Source organism: Myiozetetes cayanensis, unplaced genomic scaffold (assembly GCF_022539395.1).
Source record: "Myiozetetes cayanensis isolate MyiCay16 unplaced genomic scaffold, myiCay2020 scf27, whole genome shotgun sequence".
Classification (NCBI taxonomy): domain Eukaryota; kingdom Metazoa; phylum Chordata; class Aves; order Passeriformes; family Tyrannidae; genus Myiozetetes; species Myiozetetes cayanensis.
The window spans coordinates 766,207-784,711 of record NW_026087488.1 but is presented as its reverse complement, the minus strand read 5'-3'; the positions used below and the strand labels follow the sequence as shown (position 1 = coordinate 784,711).

The 18,505-nt window shown below is 48.3% G+C and overlaps 1 protein-coding gene across 1 annotated transcript in view; it reads left to right on the top strand.

Annotated features, from left to right (window-relative positions):
- KSR1 (kinase suppressor of ras 1) overlaps window positions 1–18,505 on the top strand; it is a 50,385-nt gene that overhangs the window by 25,023 nt on the left and 6,857 nt on the right. Inside the window, exons 2-17 of the mRNA XM_050321814.1 lie at window positions 619–759; window positions 9,210–9,357; window positions 10,218–10,632; window positions 10,842–10,846; window positions 12,669–12,729; window positions 12,906–12,989; window positions 13,565–13,626; window positions 13,734–13,840; window positions 14,098–14,266; window positions 15,508–15,549; window positions 16,070–16,124; window positions 16,835–16,877; window positions 16,987–17,366; window positions 17,456–17,552; window positions 17,779–17,912; window positions 18,314–18,445. Of these exons, the coding sequence (XP_050177771.1) occupies window positions 619–759; window positions 9,210–9,357; window positions 10,218–10,632; window positions 10,842–10,846; window positions 12,669–12,729; window positions 12,906–12,989; window positions 13,565–13,626; window positions 13,734–13,840; window positions 14,098–14,266; window positions 15,508–15,549; window positions 16,070–16,124; window positions 16,835–16,877; window positions 16,987–17,366; window positions 17,456–17,552; window positions 17,779–17,912; window positions 18,314–18,445 (2,075 nt within the window). The remainder of the gene's footprint in view (window positions 1–618; window positions 760–9,209; window positions 9,358–10,217; window positions 10,633–10,841; window positions 10,847–12,668; window positions 12,730–12,905; window positions 12,990–13,564; window positions 13,627–13,733; window positions 13,841–14,097; window positions 14,267–15,507; window positions 15,550–16,069; window positions 16,125–16,834; window positions 16,878–16,986; window positions 17,367–17,455; window positions 17,553–17,778; window positions 17,913–18,313; window positions 18,446–18,505) is intronic.

Sequence of the window (18,505 nt, the reverse complement as noted above, 5' to 3'; positions counted from 1 at the left end):
AGAATAGAAGATGTACAGCAATCAGCTAGTCCAACTGCCTGAATTTTTTTCGCTTAAGTTAACTGCTGTCAATGTTGATTTTTTAGTAGAAATGCCCATCAGATAACAGCCTGACAGTCTCTGGGTACTTTGGCTATTCCTGCCTCACTGATCTTCTAGACCAAATGAAGACCAGATGTAAGAGAATTCAGTAAACATGCAGGACCAAGGGATGGGCAGGCAGTCAGTCCTGCAGGTTGGACTGGTGATGCCCACGGCATCCCCAGAGAGGTTGTGTGTACGTGTGCAGTGCCTCCAAATGAACGTAATGAGTTGTTTCAAATGGTTTGGATCCCTTTCATAGTTTGGCGAGACACCCAGGCTCTGCACTGCACTGTTGTTGATGGGGTTTAGAGCAGAGTCTTGCAGGGATGGGCCTGCCTTGTGCTGGAATGTTGAGGAGCAGAGATGCTCAGTGTGAGGGAGATGCTCTGCGTGGATCTCCCTGCGTGCTCAAAGTGTGTCACTGCCACGTCCTGAAAGAGCCCTGCTCCCGAACCAGCAGCCCTTTGCACAGGCACTGCCTGGGAGCTGGCAGCGTGTCCCCAGAACTGAAGGGTGGGCTCTGTGTCCCCGCAGGTGAAGCTGATCGACTACATCCACAGGCAGCGGCAGTGCAAGCTCAGCGTGCCCCTGAGCGACAGGACGGCCGAGCTCAACAGCTACCCCCGCTTCAACGACTGGCTGGACATCGTCAACGTGAGGAAAGAAGTTGTGCAGGTGAGCACGGGGAAGGCAGCCCTCAGCACACAGCCTGCCTGGCCCTTCAGAACAGTCCCAGCTGCCTGCTGGGTTTAAGGTGGTCCCTGAACTTTCAGGCAAGGTGGGAGTCTGTGGGTACACAGGGGGACTTGTGGTGGGAAGGGAGCTTCCTCTCTGCCAGAGCAGTGCTGAAACCCTCCCTTCCCACTGTCCTCCTTCCAGACTTACTGGGCATCTCCTCAAAACAGCGTTTGAAGCAACACTCACACTTGTTGCTCTGGGTGAGACAAAAGTCCTGCACCACCAGGGCCTCCTCTCCTGCCCCCTGGGCCTGAGAACAACTGCACCACTTAATCACTTACTACCTTTTAGATAGTAACAGTACACTACCACACTGTGTTCTGTGTCCAGCACTACCCAAGAAAGAACCAACAGTTACAATTCCACACACAGAGCTCAGTCCACTCACAGCTGAACAAGGCAGAAAAGGTTTTTCCATTCTTTTCCCTGTTTTTGCCTCTGTAGGTCACAGTGTTCTCACTCAGCTTCCTTTGATCCTTAAACAACCAAAAATTTTGTTTGACTTCAGCAGGAATCAGCCCAAGTGAAAAATTCCACAAATTTCCTTGTGAGTTATTCCAGCTTGGTCCTGATGTAACAAAGTGGTCTCTGGTGAAACAGGATGAGTTCAGGACCCAGTAGTTGTTCCTTTAATTCCCTACTGTTCATTTTTGAATGTGATGCTGGTATTGCCTTCCAGCCCAGCGAGGTTTTGGGTGGCGGGGCTGAAGGTGCAGCAGTGACAATGAGAGGATAAAAGCAGCCTGTTGCTGTGGCCAAACTGCCAGGCTCCCAGCTAGTGTTGTTTCTAAGGTTACTGGAACTGCCTGAGCCTAAAAGAATGTCTTTGTAGCTCTTTTATAAATCCTTTGTGGTGCCTGCAGAACTGGGGGCAGGGAAGAGGTGAAGAGAAGGGGGGAGGGAGGTGGACAGTTCAAATCTGCCACATCCTGCTAATTCAGGGAGCAGAGAGGGTTGGGACTGCCCTTCCGTGTGTGTGGTCACTCAAAGGGGCGAACAAATTCAGGTTTGGTCTAAGGCAGGAAGAATTGTCCAGCTCTTTATTATTTTGATTCGTGCTCTCTTGCTGCCCCCTCCCAGGCAGTGCCCAGTGTAGTGAACGCTGCCTTTTGTTCTCTGGGACAGAATTACAAGAGGTGTTCAAAGCAGTGAAATTCTTCTGGGATTCCAAATGTATGGTTATTTTTTAAGAGTTCTGCATCCATTTCAAGCAGCTGCAAACAGCTTCTGTAGCATCTGTATTAGCTGGACAGGAGAACTGCAGTACCTGATGGGTCATTAAAATAATGTCTGGGTAGCCGTGCTGGAACAGGCTGAGCTGGGAGAAGTGGAAATAGCTGGGCTAATAAACTGAGTGCTCTGTTCTTGCAGGGCTTTTTTTTGGTTCCGTTACTGCACTGCCCAGAAAATAGCAATGCAGCACTGTTGGTGTTTGACACTGACATCAGCACAGTGCATGAGCTGTCTGGGATGAGTTTCCTTTCAGAAATGTCACAGGTATCGGGGATCATTCCTGCTGTTGCTTAGATTTCATAGAGCATGTTGAACTGCATTTCAGCCGAAAGCTTTCAAAATGGAAATCACTGACAGCAGGAGCTTTAATAGATTAGTTATTACATACTCTGGAATGGTTTCCTGCTTTGTGCACAGCCTGTGGCAGGACTGGGGGGAGAGGTGGTGGGGTAGACGTTACAGAGGTGGCTGAGCAGCTCACACAGTGCAAATGGAGCCCCTCGAGTCTCTGCCTGTTCTGTGTACAGGGTACACTGGGAACAGCTTCCTAGCTCTAAGAGACTCTCAGCTCACTGGAAAATGGAAATAGCCATACTGGGTTTTCTTTCTTAAGGCCTCCAAAAAGTGCTCCAGAGGGAAGGAAAACCCCACAAGTGTTGTCATAGTGTATTTATGTAGGCACACAGCCCTGTCTTCTTGGGTCTTTTAGGTTCTGCAGCTTGTTGGAGGAGTTGCCAAGTACCTGTAGAGTCTCAGAATAGCTGCACCGGAGGCTGCCCTGAGAGCTGAACAGAACAGCAGGTACAGCACAGGAGGAGGTGCAGGTGGAGGGCTCTCCAGGCCCTCTGTTTGTCAGGGACAGATCAGGAAAAAGGCCTGAGTTCATGAGGCTTTTTGCTTTTTTAAAGGATTCTGATTCCCTTTGCATTTCTGGTGTTGCTGGGAGGAGTATTTTGAAGATTGTGCTAATCTGTGACATAACACCTTTGAAAAGCAGCCTAATTGCAAGAGTTCTTTGGCTCAGCGGTGAGAGAAACAATGCTCTGTTTCTCTCTCTCCCCTCCCCTCCGCTCGCCCCCCCCAGTCCTCTCCCAAATAAAGCTGCCATGCAGGGAAGCACAGAAGCTCCCAGGCTCTCCTGTCAGAAATAGAGCACCAGCTCCAATTTAGAATATCTGCTGACTCCTCCACTCCAGAGTGAGGACTATTTTTGCTCGGTGACTTGCTCTAGACATCGTGAAGCTCGAGCGCTCGAAAGCTCTGGCAGTTACAATTGCTGTCGTGTTGTTAGGCTCCTTTATTTCTTTGAAAACCTATATTTAAAACAAGAATAATGACTGCTTGTAAAATCCTTTAGTTCTAGAAGAGATTACAGTAATAACAATGCACTGTTTGTGGCGTTGGGCAACAGCTAAGGCTGCGGAGAGCATGGACAGCAGCGAGCCGGTCACGCTGCGCGCCGTCAGAGGGCTGGGCTGCGCCCACCTGGCCGGCCTGCAGGTAGGTGGGGAACACCAGCCTGGAATTTGGGATCCTGTTTGCTCTCTGTGCGCACAGTTCTGAGGGGTGAGGAAGCTCTGAACCCCCACCCCAACCTGCGCTATTTCTGTTGCTTTGTTGTTGTTCCTCTAATCGGTTGCCAGACAGATTTTTATCATAGAAAATGGTGGCTGGTGTGGAGCGGGCTCTGCTTCGGAGCTGGGTAATGCTGTGCTCTGACCTGCTTTTCAGGGATTTTTTTTTTTAGGAAATGATGGAGTCCTTGTTTTTGGCTAGGAGCTCTAGAGATTGATTAGCACTGTTTGTGTGTGGTTTAATATTGAAAATGGTTAAATATGGTGGATTGAAACCAGGCAAGGAGGTACTTAAACTGAGATCTAGAGAAGATAGGACAAGGAACCTTACAGACAGAAGGTATGTTTGCACTATTTAGTGGTCTCAAGGGGATGAAAGTTGCTCTGAAAATGGTCCTACAAAAATACACTGATCTGGATTGTCCTGTTCCCCTTGGGAGCTGGAGTCGGGAATTGAGGGGCGAGCAGGAGGGAAGGAGATGAGAACAGAGCACTGTTCTTAAGCTGATGGAAGAGGTTTCTTGCAGAGCTATTTACTGGGTTCTGGGCTTGGGATATGTCTATCAAAAGAGGAGGTTAAAAAAGTCTCTGTTGGCTTATTTTCTTCAGCACAGAAAGCAATCCTCTCTGCCTTTACATTGTGCTTCCCAGAAACGTAACTACTGTATTTGTTCCCACATGTAACTTGTCACTGCCTTAAAAAGTAACTTAAGAACAGAGTCATCTCCTTATCATCTTCTGAAGCATGTCTGGACCGGCTGCACTGGCTGTGGAGCAGGGGTGGGTGTCAGTCAAGTCTGGCAGGCTGTTTTTAGAGTGGGTGACTGTCACGCATGGGGAGGGGCACATCCTGACCAGGAACTGCCGGCCAGCACAGGAGGCTGTGGGAGCAGACACAGCAGTGCTGTGGCTGGTTTCTGCCTGTTCCATTTGGGGAATGTATTTGTGTAGATACTTTCCTGGGGGAGGCCCATCTCGTTCCTCGTTCAGCATTTATGCCAAAGTCCTGCCTGTCAGTGCAGAGCTGAGCAGGGCAGGAGCAGTGCTGGGCACATGGGGGAGCAGAGCAGGAAGGGCTCATGCCTTGGGCAGGAATTGTCTGCCAAGAGTCTCCTGCTGCCCCTGGGAAAATCTGTTGAGGATGAGCCATGGCCAGGGGTTGGTACTACAAGCCCGTGGCAGAGGGTGCTGTTTGTGTGGTCCAGCTTGAAGCACATCGGTTGTCGGAGCAGTGCTGAGGGTTTTTGGTGTGTGCATCCTTGCTTTGGATGGGGATAGAAGAGGCAGATCTGCCTAAGCCTATCAGGTTTCCACAGCTGTATCCTCCCATCTCTTTCTGTCAGCATATCTGCATGAACAGGCCACGAGGACTGTGGCTCTGCTGGGGATTTCCATGGGTCTGGCAGCAGGAGCTCTGACTGGACCACCAGATAGCAGAGATTCTGGATGTGCTAATTGTGTATATGCAGATTAACTCTGTCCTGCAGGCTTCCTTGAGCTAAAACTCCATCACTGTGTTCCAGCTGAAGGTCCCTCCCCAGTGCAAACAGCTCGTGGAAAATACTCTCTCCCACTGCAAGGGTTCCCTTCCCGTGCCGGGGGTGCAGGTGCCCCCCTGTTCAGTGTGAATCATTCATGGCCTGAGGTCAACCCAAGGGGTCTGACTGCTACCTCTGCCTTCCACAGAAAGTAGTGACAGCAGCAATCCTGTCCCAGAGAGCCAGGGGAAGGGAATGCTCCGAGCCTGGCAGCTCCTCTCAGCCGCCTGCTGTGAGGGGAACCAGGGAGGAGGGTGATGTCAGGTGAAAGCATGGCCTGGTTATGCTCACAGCTTAATGTAGGCTGGAAATTTCATGTGAGAGGCTTTCCAGAATGTCCATAAAATCTCCAGGAATTTAATAATGCAACAATTTTTCAGTATCTCCTTCTCCAGGCACCAGAAAACCAGAGCAAAATAACAACTAGCAGGCACAAGATGTTCTTAAGAGCATCTTTACATGCTTTGCTTAGAGCTATCAGTGGGAATTTAAGCACCTTATGTAATGGGCTTTCTCTTCCAGCATCTGCTGCTTCACGGGAGGGTGATTGGAGAGGGAATGTATTGATTTAAGAGGAGGCATTTGGGGCCTTGACAACTGTCCAGCTTTACAGGAAGAGCTGTGGCTACTGGGTCGAGGAGCAGGTCAGGATGAATTTGCAGAGTGCCTGCAGCAGCATTAGCTCCACAGGCTTATCTGCAGGGTGGAATCTTTACCAAAAATAACCCCTCCACTGTGTTAGATACCAGCATTTTTGCCATGTTTCAGGGATTTAAGTTGGACACCAGACAAGATTAAAGACTTGTGTGAACTCTTCACCCAGACTAATTGAGACTAACCCTTGGATGGCCCTTGGATGCAGTGGGACTCACTTCACTCTCTTCAAAGGTGTCCCATGAAGCGCAGTCTGTGCCTGAGAAGTGGGAGGGCTGTATAGGAAAGTCCATCTACCTCTTGTAGAGAGGAGTGATTTCCTGGTTTGGGCTTTTTAGCATCACTTCTGCTGAGCAGAAGCCTTACCATGGTAAGGCTTTAGATTTACTGAGGTGCTGAAGATTGAAAGCAGGTTCTGTCTTCTGCTCTTTTTCTCCTAATTAAATCTGACCTTATTATTAGAATAGTGTCTGAATACTTTGCAGCTTCCTCTGTCAAGGCAGGTGTGCCCAAGGAGGTGGTGTTGAGCTTGGCCCTAGTGCAAGCCTTTAATCTGCATTTTTTAAAGCTTTTTTTTTTTAGAAGCTTCAGCACCCACTGAAGAAGCAAGTAAAGAGAGGTCAGATGGACCCACATTTCTCACCCTCGGTGCTGAAGGGTGGGGGTAACCCCTGTGCAAGGACCAGAACTGCACTGAGGGGTTGGAGCCCACCACACTCCCCTCTGACAGTGGCCCCTGTGAGGGCCCTTTCCTGGGGCCATTCTCCCCCCAGCACAACAGCTGAGCCAGGGCAGCAGCAGAACCTGTTCCCAGAGCCCCTGAACTAGTGACCTTCCTCACTGTCACACTGGCTGGGGGCTAGCACAGAGCTAGAGCAGAGCAGGCCAATCTTACAGGGATCAGGTTGGCCAGTTTTATATTAAGCCACCACATATGTGCAGCACATGAGTGGCTGTTTAAAGAAAGCCTCTTACTTCCCTCCCTCCCCCTCGTTGAAGGCTTATTTCTTTTGTCGCGTGTCATGGGGGCTGGCAGCAGGTTCACAAAGTCTGAGCTCTCCCAGCTCAAGGTCACTGGGATTGTTTAAATATAATCTCCTTTTCTGTACTTTATACTTTCCTACAACTTGCTATTCTGTCTTTATAAAATTAAACTATTGAGCAAAAGAGCAGACTGGAGTTTGCGTGTGGGCCCAGGTCCCTCTGCCAGGGTCTGTGTGCTGGGAGTGCAGAGCTGGGCAGGCTTTGCTGCTCGGTTGGACCATCACAGGCCACACACACTGAGCTGCAGAGCACACTCAGCCAGCTCAGGGCTGATGGAGCCCTCCTCAGAGACTGTGTCCTGAAATGCATGGGACACAGGGAAAATTCCCTGCCACTCTGAAGAGCTCAATACTTGTGTGTCCTTTAAAAATTGTTTTCAAGTGCAATGAGGAAGGCTTGAATCCTTGATGCAGCTTGAGGGCTGGTTCCTGCCACAGAAGAGGCATTGGAGAAACCAGATCCCCAGTGGTGCTGCCCCAGTGGTGCTGCCCCAGTGCCACCCCAGCTGGCCCTGCATTCCAGCTGCCACTGGCAGTGGCCAAGGAAACTGCTGGTCTCTCCACTGTACCGACTGACTCCCTGACAGCTCTGATAAGTTACTGCTTAAACGTGTGGCAGGAGGGCTTGGGAGGTGAGGGGATCCTGGGTAACAGCACTGGGGAGCTCCTGCTGGATCTGGGATGAGGCTGCTGCCTCGAACAAGGGCTGTCTAGCCAAGGGGGTGTTCTTAGTGGGGAGTGGTGGGGGTAAGGAAATATTTCAAGATAATTCAAAACTTACACATCACTGTAATCCCACTTACACCAAGACTGTGACAGTGGAAATCATTTGGGAATAGGCTTTTTGGGGGCAGTCTTACTCCTGCATCGTGATGGTGCAGGTGTGCAGAAAAATGAGTAATAATACCCAGCATCAGCTGGAATGTCTGTGCTTTTGTTATTCTGCAAAGATTAATTATGGAAAAAAATCGATCCAAATGTCACTGAACTCTGGCTCTACTCTGGCCCTGCTTTGTGCTTACTGCTCATTTAAATTCCTGGGCTCTCCTTGAGTCAGCTGTGTTTTGTGTTTCATCCGGCTCAGGCCATGTGACAGAAGATGCAGGATGTGTTTCTTAGACTTCTACCCTTTCTTAATTTACTCTTTCTCTTTGCTCCGTGCCACAGTTACTAAAAATGGAAACTCTGTGATTACTCTCTGTTACCACCTACAAAGCTCCAAAGGTTGGGGCTGTTCAGCACTGTCACTGCTGAAAGTCCTGTGTCAGCTCAAAAGCACAAGTCTGGATTAAGAAAGATGCAGTTGTTAAAGGACATTCAGCACAGTCACATTTGCTTTGGAGTCAGAAGTGAGGTTTAAGGACTAGAGGATTTCAGGCGTTGTGTTTCTCCAGGCAGTGAGACACAGTTTTGAGTTTCCCCTTCAAATAAAAGTTCAAACCCTTTTATATAGCTTGAGTCCAGGAGCTGAAGCTTTAGGAAAGAGGCCAAATATTGTGAAATTTGTGATCTCATTGTGAGAGTAGGCAACAGGGAGGTTTGTTTAGGCAGAACTTTCAGGGAAATTCCTGGGTATCTGGGCTAAATATCCTGGTTTTGTTTATTAACCACAATTGCTGCAGACTTACACTGGAAACATTTGAATGGGGGAAGAGAGAGAGACACAGCTCAGTTCTGTGTCAGGAAATACCAGATCGTTTTGTGCTTTCCAGGCTCTTGTATCTTTTGTGTCTGCCTGATCTGAACCTTATCACTGTGGGGCTTTGGTGTATTAAGACGTAGTAGGAGTTGTGCTCAAATATCTCTCCAGGCAGGATACGGGTAAGGCTGGTTCTCTGATGAAGGAAAAATGCAGGAGGAGGAGGTTGCTATCTCTGTCAAAACATTTCTTTTGTGTTCAAGAAAAGAAGTAATTTTCCTCACTGTTTCTGCTTTTCACTTCACTATGGAAAAAACAAACATCTTTATCTGACATTTTTTCAGGTTTTAGGCCTGTTTTGTTTCTGCTGCTATTTTTAAGGAAAAAGTTGTTTCATTGGTAGCTTTGCAAAAGCACCGAGTGAAAGCTTTCCAGTAGGGGAGAAGAATATTCCAGTCACCTCTAATCCTAAGTTAAACAGCAGAGAATGCCCAGTGACAGTGCTGCAGAGCACACTCACACACGGGGCAGGGGGAGGGAGCAGCTCTTGGGCACTGCTGGGCCTGTTCAGAGAGGGGCACTACCAAAATGAGCAGATGGTGAGTCAGACCAGGCAGTGAGACAGGGCTGCTCAAAGTACACCAGAACAACAGGTGACAGTCCTCTTTAGACACAGTGAAAAAAGGTCTCACCTTGTTTTCTGCAGAGGATACCAGAGGAGCTGACCTTGGATGCCTTACTAGAAATGAACGAGTCAAAGGTGAAGGAAACAATGAAGAGATGTGGTGCCAGAGATGAGGAGTGCTCCAGGCTCAACGGGGCACTCAGCTGCCTGCGCAAGGTGACAGAATCAGGTACAGACTGTCTTGTTCTCACATGGAATTGGGGTCTTGGCACCCCAGCCCCATCCTGCTTCCTTGCATGTGAGAATCTGCAAACCCTGCAGCCATGGTACACCCTCTGTGGGATATTCTGTAACCACTGTCAGTTTGTGGCTCTTGCATGTCCATGAAGGGGCACTGATCAAACACAGCTAGACACGTGAGCTGGATTTGGTTTTGACATAAAGTCAAATAAAGAAATGGAACTAAATGTATGAGGAAATGTCCTCTCCTACTCAATATATCCTTTTTCCCTCTCCGTTCAGAGTTGTGTCTAATGCTGCAGTTCATTCTCCATCGGTCAATACACATCCTTGACCTAACAAATACAGCCAGATTCCTTGTAGCTGATCCCCTCCCCACATATTGCCAGCTCAGAGAGAAGCTCTGTCACCTTCCCCAGGCACTTCCAGAGGCACTGTAAAATCTGTTTGTACAAGAGCCTCTCCCAGCAGACTGGTACTAACATGCATTACATCTTTCTTTGTAGCAATTATCAATCTGTCACTGAAAGGTGATGTTTCCTGCTGGTATTATGACAGTTCATCCATTTGCAAGTCATAAAGATTAGTTAATGGAAAAGCCAGCAAACAGCTCAGTTTCGTGTTTCCTTTTTTCTAATCTTTCTTGTCCCGGGCTGTCAGACATTTCCCATCCACAGTGTCAAACCAGCCATTGCTCAGAAGTCATGGCATTCACTTAGAAAGGAAGGGCACTTTTAAAAATGCATGGGATCTACATCCCCTGCACGGGGCACCTTCGAGCCAGGGCAGCAGGTGTGGAGGTGTGGAGGTGTTCCCCGTGTGCCAGTCACTGCCCCTCTCTCTGCACAGGGGAGCTGAAGGACGACGTGCTGGTGAACCTGCCCGAGGCGCGCCGGGACAGCAGCTCCTCGCAGCCGGACCCCGCAGCCGGACCCCGCACCCAGCCCCGCTCTGTGTCCGTGTCCACAGCCCCTCCCTCAGAGCCCCCGGCGAGCCACGGACCCTCCGTGTACGCAGAGAACCTCCTGGAGCCCTTGGTGCTGGCCAGCCAGGGCGGGAGGCTGACCCCCAGGACTCACAGCATCACCATCACCCCCCCGGCCACGCCCCAGGCCAGGCGGCGGCACAAGCTGAAGCCACCACGGACTCCTCCCCCCCCCTGCAGGAAGGTGTTCCAGCTGCTGCCCAACTTCCCAACCCTCACGAGGAGCAAGTCCCATGAATCACAGCTGGGAAACAGGATAGATGAAGTTCCTCCAATAAAGTAAGTTCTTTTCCCAGACTGGAGCTGGAGCTCTCCCCAGCAAAGACTGCCATATGTAGTCAGGAACGTACTGGCACTGCAGCAGCTTCAGGAGCCTGTGCAAAACCAGAGGTGTTTGAAAATGCTGCAGGCAGCAGTTCCTGTTCTAGCACAGTGTGAATCCCGTCACAGGAATCTGGTGGCTAAAAAAAATCTCTTTTTCTTCCTAGGTTCGGTAAGAGACTCTTACGGGGGTGTCTGCAGTGCCTTGCTGAGAGAGAAGAACCTGTGCTTGTCAGCTCCCTGTTGGTCATCCCTGTGCAGCCTCTGGAGGGTCTCCACAGGCCCTCCTATCCCAGAGCTTCTCTTAACTGAGCAGGAGCTTGGCCTGCTGCAGAACTGCAGGGGGTTTACTTGTTTGTACCTGGTACTTCTTCAGATGACAAATGACAACAGCAAGGAAAAGGAATAGTGATGTTTCAAGGGTTAAAGTGAGGGGTTTGGGTGTAAGTGCTTGTCTGCACCTCAGACAGCTGGTGCTGATGCCTTTCAGTACCAGAAATTTCATATCTAACCATTTTGTGTTTTTGGATATTCACTGCCCAGTGTTTCTGCAATGAAATTAGACAGTTATGTGCAGCCTTCTGAGAAAGCTTCAGCAAGTGCTGGAATGTGGAATGTTCCCCTGGTGCTGAGGAGTCTGTTCACATGGTTACTGTCTGAGGAGCAGGGCTGTGTTTTTATCCAGTGCCATACCAGTGCCAGTGGAGTTCAGCTACCCTGAGGTGTGTGTGTCCCAGACACAACCTGTGACTTTGGAACCTGATGGAGAGAGATTGGAGCAGCTTGGGAAGGGTGCAGAAACATCAAAGCATTAAAAAAAAGTATAGAAGTCTAAATAAGGACATTATAGCACTGCACATATATCCAATGCCCCTTAAAGCAAAAATCCCAGGAATTACTTTCAGAAATAGAAGGAAGATTATAAAATGAAAATGCCAGCAGGAATCTGAGCATTTCCCTGTGGAGAGTGAGAGAATTTGTGCCATAAATGAAAAAAGCTTTAAATTCAGACAGAAATGAAGGATTTTGGTGCTTCTCTGCATACAGTCACATTGGCTGGGTTAAAATCTCTGCTGTGGGCTCTGGTGAGTGCCAGTCAATCCCAAACTGGTGTGTATTCATTAGAACTCTTCAGTAAGGATTTATCCATCTTACCCCATGTTAACAGCCATCTTAACTGTTGTGTTTTGATGCATTTAGATGTTGTGCATTTGGATGGCCACACTAGACCTGCAATACTCCCTGCAAAAGCAGCTAGCCACTGCAGCCCAGGAGGCTGAGGACCACAGACACCTTTAAAAATTCACTGGACTAATGATAAAAAAGAATCTGGTGCCATCTAGGGTCAAGTGAGAGACTGGCTCTGTGTAAGCACCAACAGCCCTGGCTATGCTGACACTTGCAGATTTGAGCTTAGTCCAGATTTGGAGTATTTATATAGATTTCTTTCAGCCAGAATCTGAGTATTGGAGAGTTTTCAGAAACTTATGTGCTCTAACCACTGGAGTGCTGGATTGGCCTTTTGAAGTCTTAAGTCTCCCTTTCTGCACTTACCAGCTCACTAAGTGAGCTCACATATACATTTTTGACCTTCTGGGTCATCCTGGCCCTGTCTAGAAAATTGAAGTAATTTTCAGTGAAAAAGAAGGTTCTGAAATCTACTGACACTGCAGGAAAACTGGCTGATGGTATTTGTGGTAAACCAATTGGAAGTAAACCAGTTAGGAATAAAGTCTTTCCACTTGAAGAACGGCTTAGACCTGATCAGATGGACTTCTGTCATCCCTAAATGTGAAGTATCACGATTTATCAAATCACATGGACACAAATGCAAGCGCAGCAGCTGCAGCAGCTCTGCAGCAAAGCCTGAGCTGTGGTGCTGACACCTCTGGGCCGGTGGGGCTGACCTGTGGCAGTGACCATTTGGTTTCTGTGCACACTGGTGAGCAGGTGTGAGCAATGCTCCCCTAAACCGTGCTTTTGTTGTCCACCAGAGCTCTCCCAGGGATCCCCTCAGACGGTACGAAGAGACTTTGGCCTGGCGGTGACACACAGGTGAGCAGCACAGGGACACGCTCTGAGCTGGGTTCTGAGCAGCCCAGGGAGGGCTCTGCACCCACCACCACCTGCCCCTTTCAGCAAGAGCTGCAGCCCAGCCTGTGACTACCCACGAATGTTCATTTCCCTTGGGCGCCACTTAACACCAGTTTCCTCGCCTTGTCTCTACTCAGGTTCTCTACCAAGTCCTGGCTGTCTCAGATTTGCCAAGTCTGTCAGAAGAGCATGATGTTCGGGGTGAAGTGTAAGTACTGCAGGTGAGCACGCAGGGATGGTCACAACAACAACCACCTGGGATCTGATTCGCTGCAGTCTGCAGGAACGTCTCTTGATGGGATGCACTCTTGGCAGCGGCACCATTTCTCAGTCCTGACCTAGCCAAGGGATGCTTTGGAACAACTCACACTTTAGGTTGTCAGCCTGACACGTGAATGAACCAAATTTATTTCCCTGCCACAGACCACCTACTACCTCATCCTGGGCAAATCTTGTAGTGGGAGCTGGATCCCTAAATAACAGCCAGGATTTTAATTTTTGCTTCTCTCTCTGGGTTGTTAGTCCAGAGCACTGAGATTTTAGTGCTTTGCTGTTGCTGGATGAGAGTCAGTGAAAGTAACTATATTAAAAATAAATCAGATGCTAAGATATGTATATGGCCTTCATTAGGCTAATGACACACATAATAGGATTCTCCATATGAATGCTGCTGCTTTGGGGCCTGGGCATTCCAGAACTCCCTCTGAGATTAGCATAAGAATTACAAATTAAGGGTAGGCTTACTCTTCTGTGGAAAGAACAAGTCCTTATTTAACATGTAATGGTTCTCTTTCAGATTAAAATGTCACAACAAATGTACTAAAGAGGCACCTGCTTGTAGAATATCCTTCCTTCCCAGTAAGTAATTTTCTACAAATTCTTGGCATGTCAATGTGATTCATGGTACAGCAAGAATAAGAACTCTGATTTAAGCTGGTTTTCTCCCTTCTTCAACCTGTTTTCAGTAGCAAAAATAAGAAGAACAGAATCTGTCCCATCTGATATCAATAATCCAGTAGACAGACCCACAGAGCCACAGTTTGGAACTCTCCCCAAAGCACTAACTAAAAAGGTATGTGGTGACAGCAGGATCTTGGTGGTTGGAGCCAAAATGGCACCTTGAGCTTTCACGTTGCAAGGAGACTTCGCTGTGTGACATTTTCTCCATGTAAAACATGGGCTGTGCACACCTGCAGGTGCTTACTCAGAAAAACAGTGCCATGATCAAGGCTGGGAACAACTTCCCTCTCTCTGTTGTCCAGCAAACACTGATGCAATTTGTTCTTTCTTTTTACTGTTTTCTCACGAGGGATTTTCCTTGCTTTGCAGGAGCATCCACCAGCAATAAACCACCTGGACTCCAGCAGTAATCCTTCCTCTACAACCTCATCCACTCCATCCTCCCCAGCACCCTTCCAGTCTTCCAACCCTCCCAGTGCAACGCCTCCCCCAAACCCATCTCCCATGGGCCAGAGGGACGGGCGATTCAACTTCCCAGGTAAACTCCTCTCCTTCAGGAGACCTGTCAGGAGCAGAACGGCCTCTCTGCAAGTAGAGGCTGACCAGGGAGTTGTAGGTTTCTGAGTACATGGTTGTGCCCTAAGCAAGGTGTGAAGGTGTATTTTGTTACCTGATAAAAGGACATGGTCTGTTCTTACAAGTTTTTAAAGGGTATCAGCAAAAGACCTTTGTAGGAAACAGATCATTGAGGAATGCTGGCACCTTTCTTAAATGATTTGATCTTTCTCTTTTCTCTTTTTTGGAAAAGGACTAAAAAAATATCATATTCTTTCTCCTCCCTTTCCCCTTGTGCTGTACAATGCATGCTGCCTGCAATGTGTGCTCACCAGGGGCTTTAAATCAGGAGTTGGGTGATGGCAGGAGCAGGCTGTAAAAATGAGAACTGGAGTGAAGTACCAGGCCGTTCCAAAATATAACCCCCAATCAACACCCATTGTTAAACCATTGACACAGATGTCTGGTGGAGAAGAGTTTACCCTATGTACCTTATGGATTAAGAGCCCCAGTGTGCAGCTTTTACCAGAGCTGAGAGGGGCAAGAATTTCTGACAAGGGCAAAGATTTACATACTGGGAATAAATGCAGTTCCTCTGATGTGGAACTGAAGTCAGATGCTGCTCAGTAGCTGCTACATCTGGCCTTCAACACTGCAGAATTTTGCATCAGGTTCTGAACTGGGAGTGCCAGTTGCTGTTTGAGCCTGCTCAAAAGGAGCAGGAACAGAACCAGTTTAGTGTAAGGATTCCACTGCAGCTCCTTTGTATTGGGACAAACTACTCAGAAATTAAAAAACTGAAATAAAAATAAAAACCGCAGGTGGCTCATGAGCTTCAGCTTCTGTGGGGGCACCTCTGCAAAGCTGACATGAGAGAGCATTGCAGCACAACCTGATGTGGGCCTGCCTTGGACATTCCTGGGCTCTGCATTTGCTTCTGCCACTGAGGGTCTCAATGTGCTGTTTGCCCACCACTCTGTGACTGGTAACAGCTTGTGTTTGATACCTGTCATCTCTCAGGGGCTTCCCAAATGCATGTGCTGAAATCCCCCCTCGAGCAGGCTGATAATCTACTAATCTGTTCCCAGCAGTGAGCTGGGACTAATTCATTGAATGCACTTGGGGCACTCACTGATGATCCTCTAACTTGTTTGTGTTGTTTTGTTTTTTTCTCCTGGTATTTTTTTTTGTGGTTCTTTTACAAAACCCCAATTAATTAAAAAGCTGCCTACTACCTTCAGCATAGACAACAGTTTATCTTCCCAGGTGAGTTGATTGTTTTAATTCTACTAACCAACTTCTGCCAAAACATAGCCTGTTTGTAAACCTCTGCATGCTGCCAAAGAACAATAATCCTGCTTTTAAAAAACATGTCTAAACCAATTCAGACTCTCTCTTAGTGTATACTCGGGCTTCTCTCCCCTGAGCCAGAGCATTGATGTGATTTATGTACTGAGATGAAACTTAGAGCTGTACAACATTAGCTTCCTGCTATGGGATTCTATCCACATCCGTGTTCCTCCTTTAAAAAGACTTACTTTAGGGTTCTGTGCCCTGGCCAGAAAGACTTTACAGATCAGTAAGGGAATGGAAAGAGGATTGGGCCAACATGGGTAGCAGGGATGAGCATAGTTTTAAAGGAATAGAAGTATAAAATCACTTTTTGTCTGTGATTGAGTTTATAATTCCTGAATAAGAAGCAAATAATTGCTATTGCAATGTTAAAACTTGCAGTCTATGAGATTGAAGTGTAAAAGATGTAGCATAACTGTTTCTACTTTGACAGAAATTCCCAGCCCTGCACAAACAGCACAACCTCCAGAAACTGCTGCAGACACTAAGTAAGTAGAGTTTTAAATCCCTTTGTTTGCACAGTGTTTACCTGATAATCCTCAGCTCAGTCCAGAAATGCTGTGTTAGGGCCAAAGCTGCACTTAACATCTGAGAACTCCCAGGATAACTTTAGCCAGCAAGGGCCGTGCTGGGATCCCCATTTTATAAAGCTGAATATGGCACAACTCTGAACGGGACACGCAGCAGTCCAGGCCTTTAATACCTGGTTATTGTGTGCAATCCCCAGGTCAGAAGGGTGGGATGAACAGAAGCTGGAGCTTTATAACTCAAGGACAAGGCCCACTGAGCTGCAAGCAAACAGCTCTTCCAGGATCTGAACTGCAGGGCATGGAAAAGCTTGCAGCCTGCATTGCCAGCTCTCACAGGGCTGCTCCTCCACAGGGCTTTCAGGAGCAGGAATGGGAGTATCCATTCCTGGAACTCACTGTAATAACAGAGCCACTGCCAAATCAATTCCTGCCACTTAATCACTGAGAATCACTTCAGAGTCTTTGTCCCTTGTTTGCTAGAGTGAGCTTAGAGTCCTTCTCTGTTACGTGGAGCAGGAATTGAATTTTTGTCTGACCTACTGTAACTCTGTCAGGATCTGTTCTCTGCTGGCTTCTTCCCCCTCCCCTAATGGCAATGCATCCCCCCCCCAGTTTTCCACCTCAGGTGGATTTCAAATGTTACTCTCAGTGCAAACCTTCTCTTGCAGCAGTGCCCAGCCAGGCCCGGGCGGAGGTGGACGCGAGGCACAGGTGGGTTTGCTGTCGGCCCCGAAGGTCTGGGAGCAGCCTGTGCTGCTGGGCTGCTCTGCCCCCCACGTGGGACTCTGAGCACACCTTTCCCTTGCCTTGCTGTGAACAGGTGGAAGAACCAGAGACCAATAAATCAGAGCCTGAGGATGACGAGGACGAGGTGGAAGATTTGCCGAACCGGCGACCGCACCTGCAGGGGATGATTTACCGCAAGCCCAGCCAGACCAGCGTGTACCTGCAGGAGTGGGACATCCCCTTCGAGCAGATCGAGCTGGGGGACCCCATCGGCCAGGGCCGCTGGGGGAAGGTCTACAAGGGCAAGTGGCACGGGGAGGTGGCCATCAGGCTGCTGGAGATCGACGGGAACAACCAGGATCATCTCAAACTCTTTAAAAAGGAAGTGATGAACTACAGACAGACCCGGCACGAGAACGTGGTGCTGTTCATGGGAGCCTGCATGAACCCCCCTCACTTAGCAATCATTACCAGGTGAGGACAGCATCTTACTATTAGTTTTAAAATATAAGTATTATATAGCTAATTAATTTTTTTTTTTAATGTGCAAAAATTTTCTGTAGCTTCTGCAAAGGAAGGACACTGCACTCCTTTGTGAGGGACCCCAAGATATCCCTGGACATTAACAAAACCAGGCAGATAGCACAGGAGATCATTAAGGTAAGGGCTCATTGTGCCAATGGAGCCATGGGGCAGTGCCTCATCCAGAGCTTGGAGGCTGCACTCTGAGCTGGGAGCTGCTCCCTTAACACCGTCCTGCACAACTGCCCTGTCCCAGCTAGTCCTCTACACTGCAGATGTGAGAGGGAGTTTGTATTAGAAAGCAAAGTGTGCTTGGCAATAGTAACAACCCCTCAAACATTTCCACCTCTGCTGTATTTCCCAGGGCATGGGGTATCTCCACGCAAAGGGCATCGTACATAAGGATCTGAAATCCAAGAATGTTTTCTATGACAATGGGAAAGTTGTGATCACCGACTTTGGATTATTTGGAATTTCGGGCGTGGTTCAGGAAGGAAGGTGAGTGGAGATTTCACTGCTTGGTCCACCTTTAGAATGACAAATGATGATCAAATAGGGAAACATTTCCCACAGTACCTGGTACCCAGTTGCTTTAGGACACACTCAGTCTGCACTCTGCACTTTGGTGTTTTTTTTTGAGCAGATTTCTTCCTACAGTTCTAGCAGCACAGAGCCAGAGTGTTATGGATGGATTAAGACTAAGAGCACAGGACAAACAAAACTGTAAGCCCAGGAGTAAGCTGGAGAGTCAGGCTGACATGTGCTTATTTGTTAACATGGCAAGAAAACGAGAAACAAGTAGCAAAAACATTTGAGTAACTAAAGTCAAAACATGAGGTGAAGCACAGCTATGACCTACACACCAGAGTTTCAGTACTGCTGCTTTTCTTTGGACTCAGGAGGGAGAACGAACTGAAGTTGCCTCATGACTGGCTGTGCTACCTGGCCCCCGAGATCGTCCGGGAGATGGCCCCAGGGAAAGATGAAGACAAGCTGCCTTTCTCCAAAGCTGCAGATATCTATGCCTTTGGGTAAGGAAGGAACACCCAAGAGTACCACGAGAGCTTGCCAAGTGCGATTTGTTACAGGCC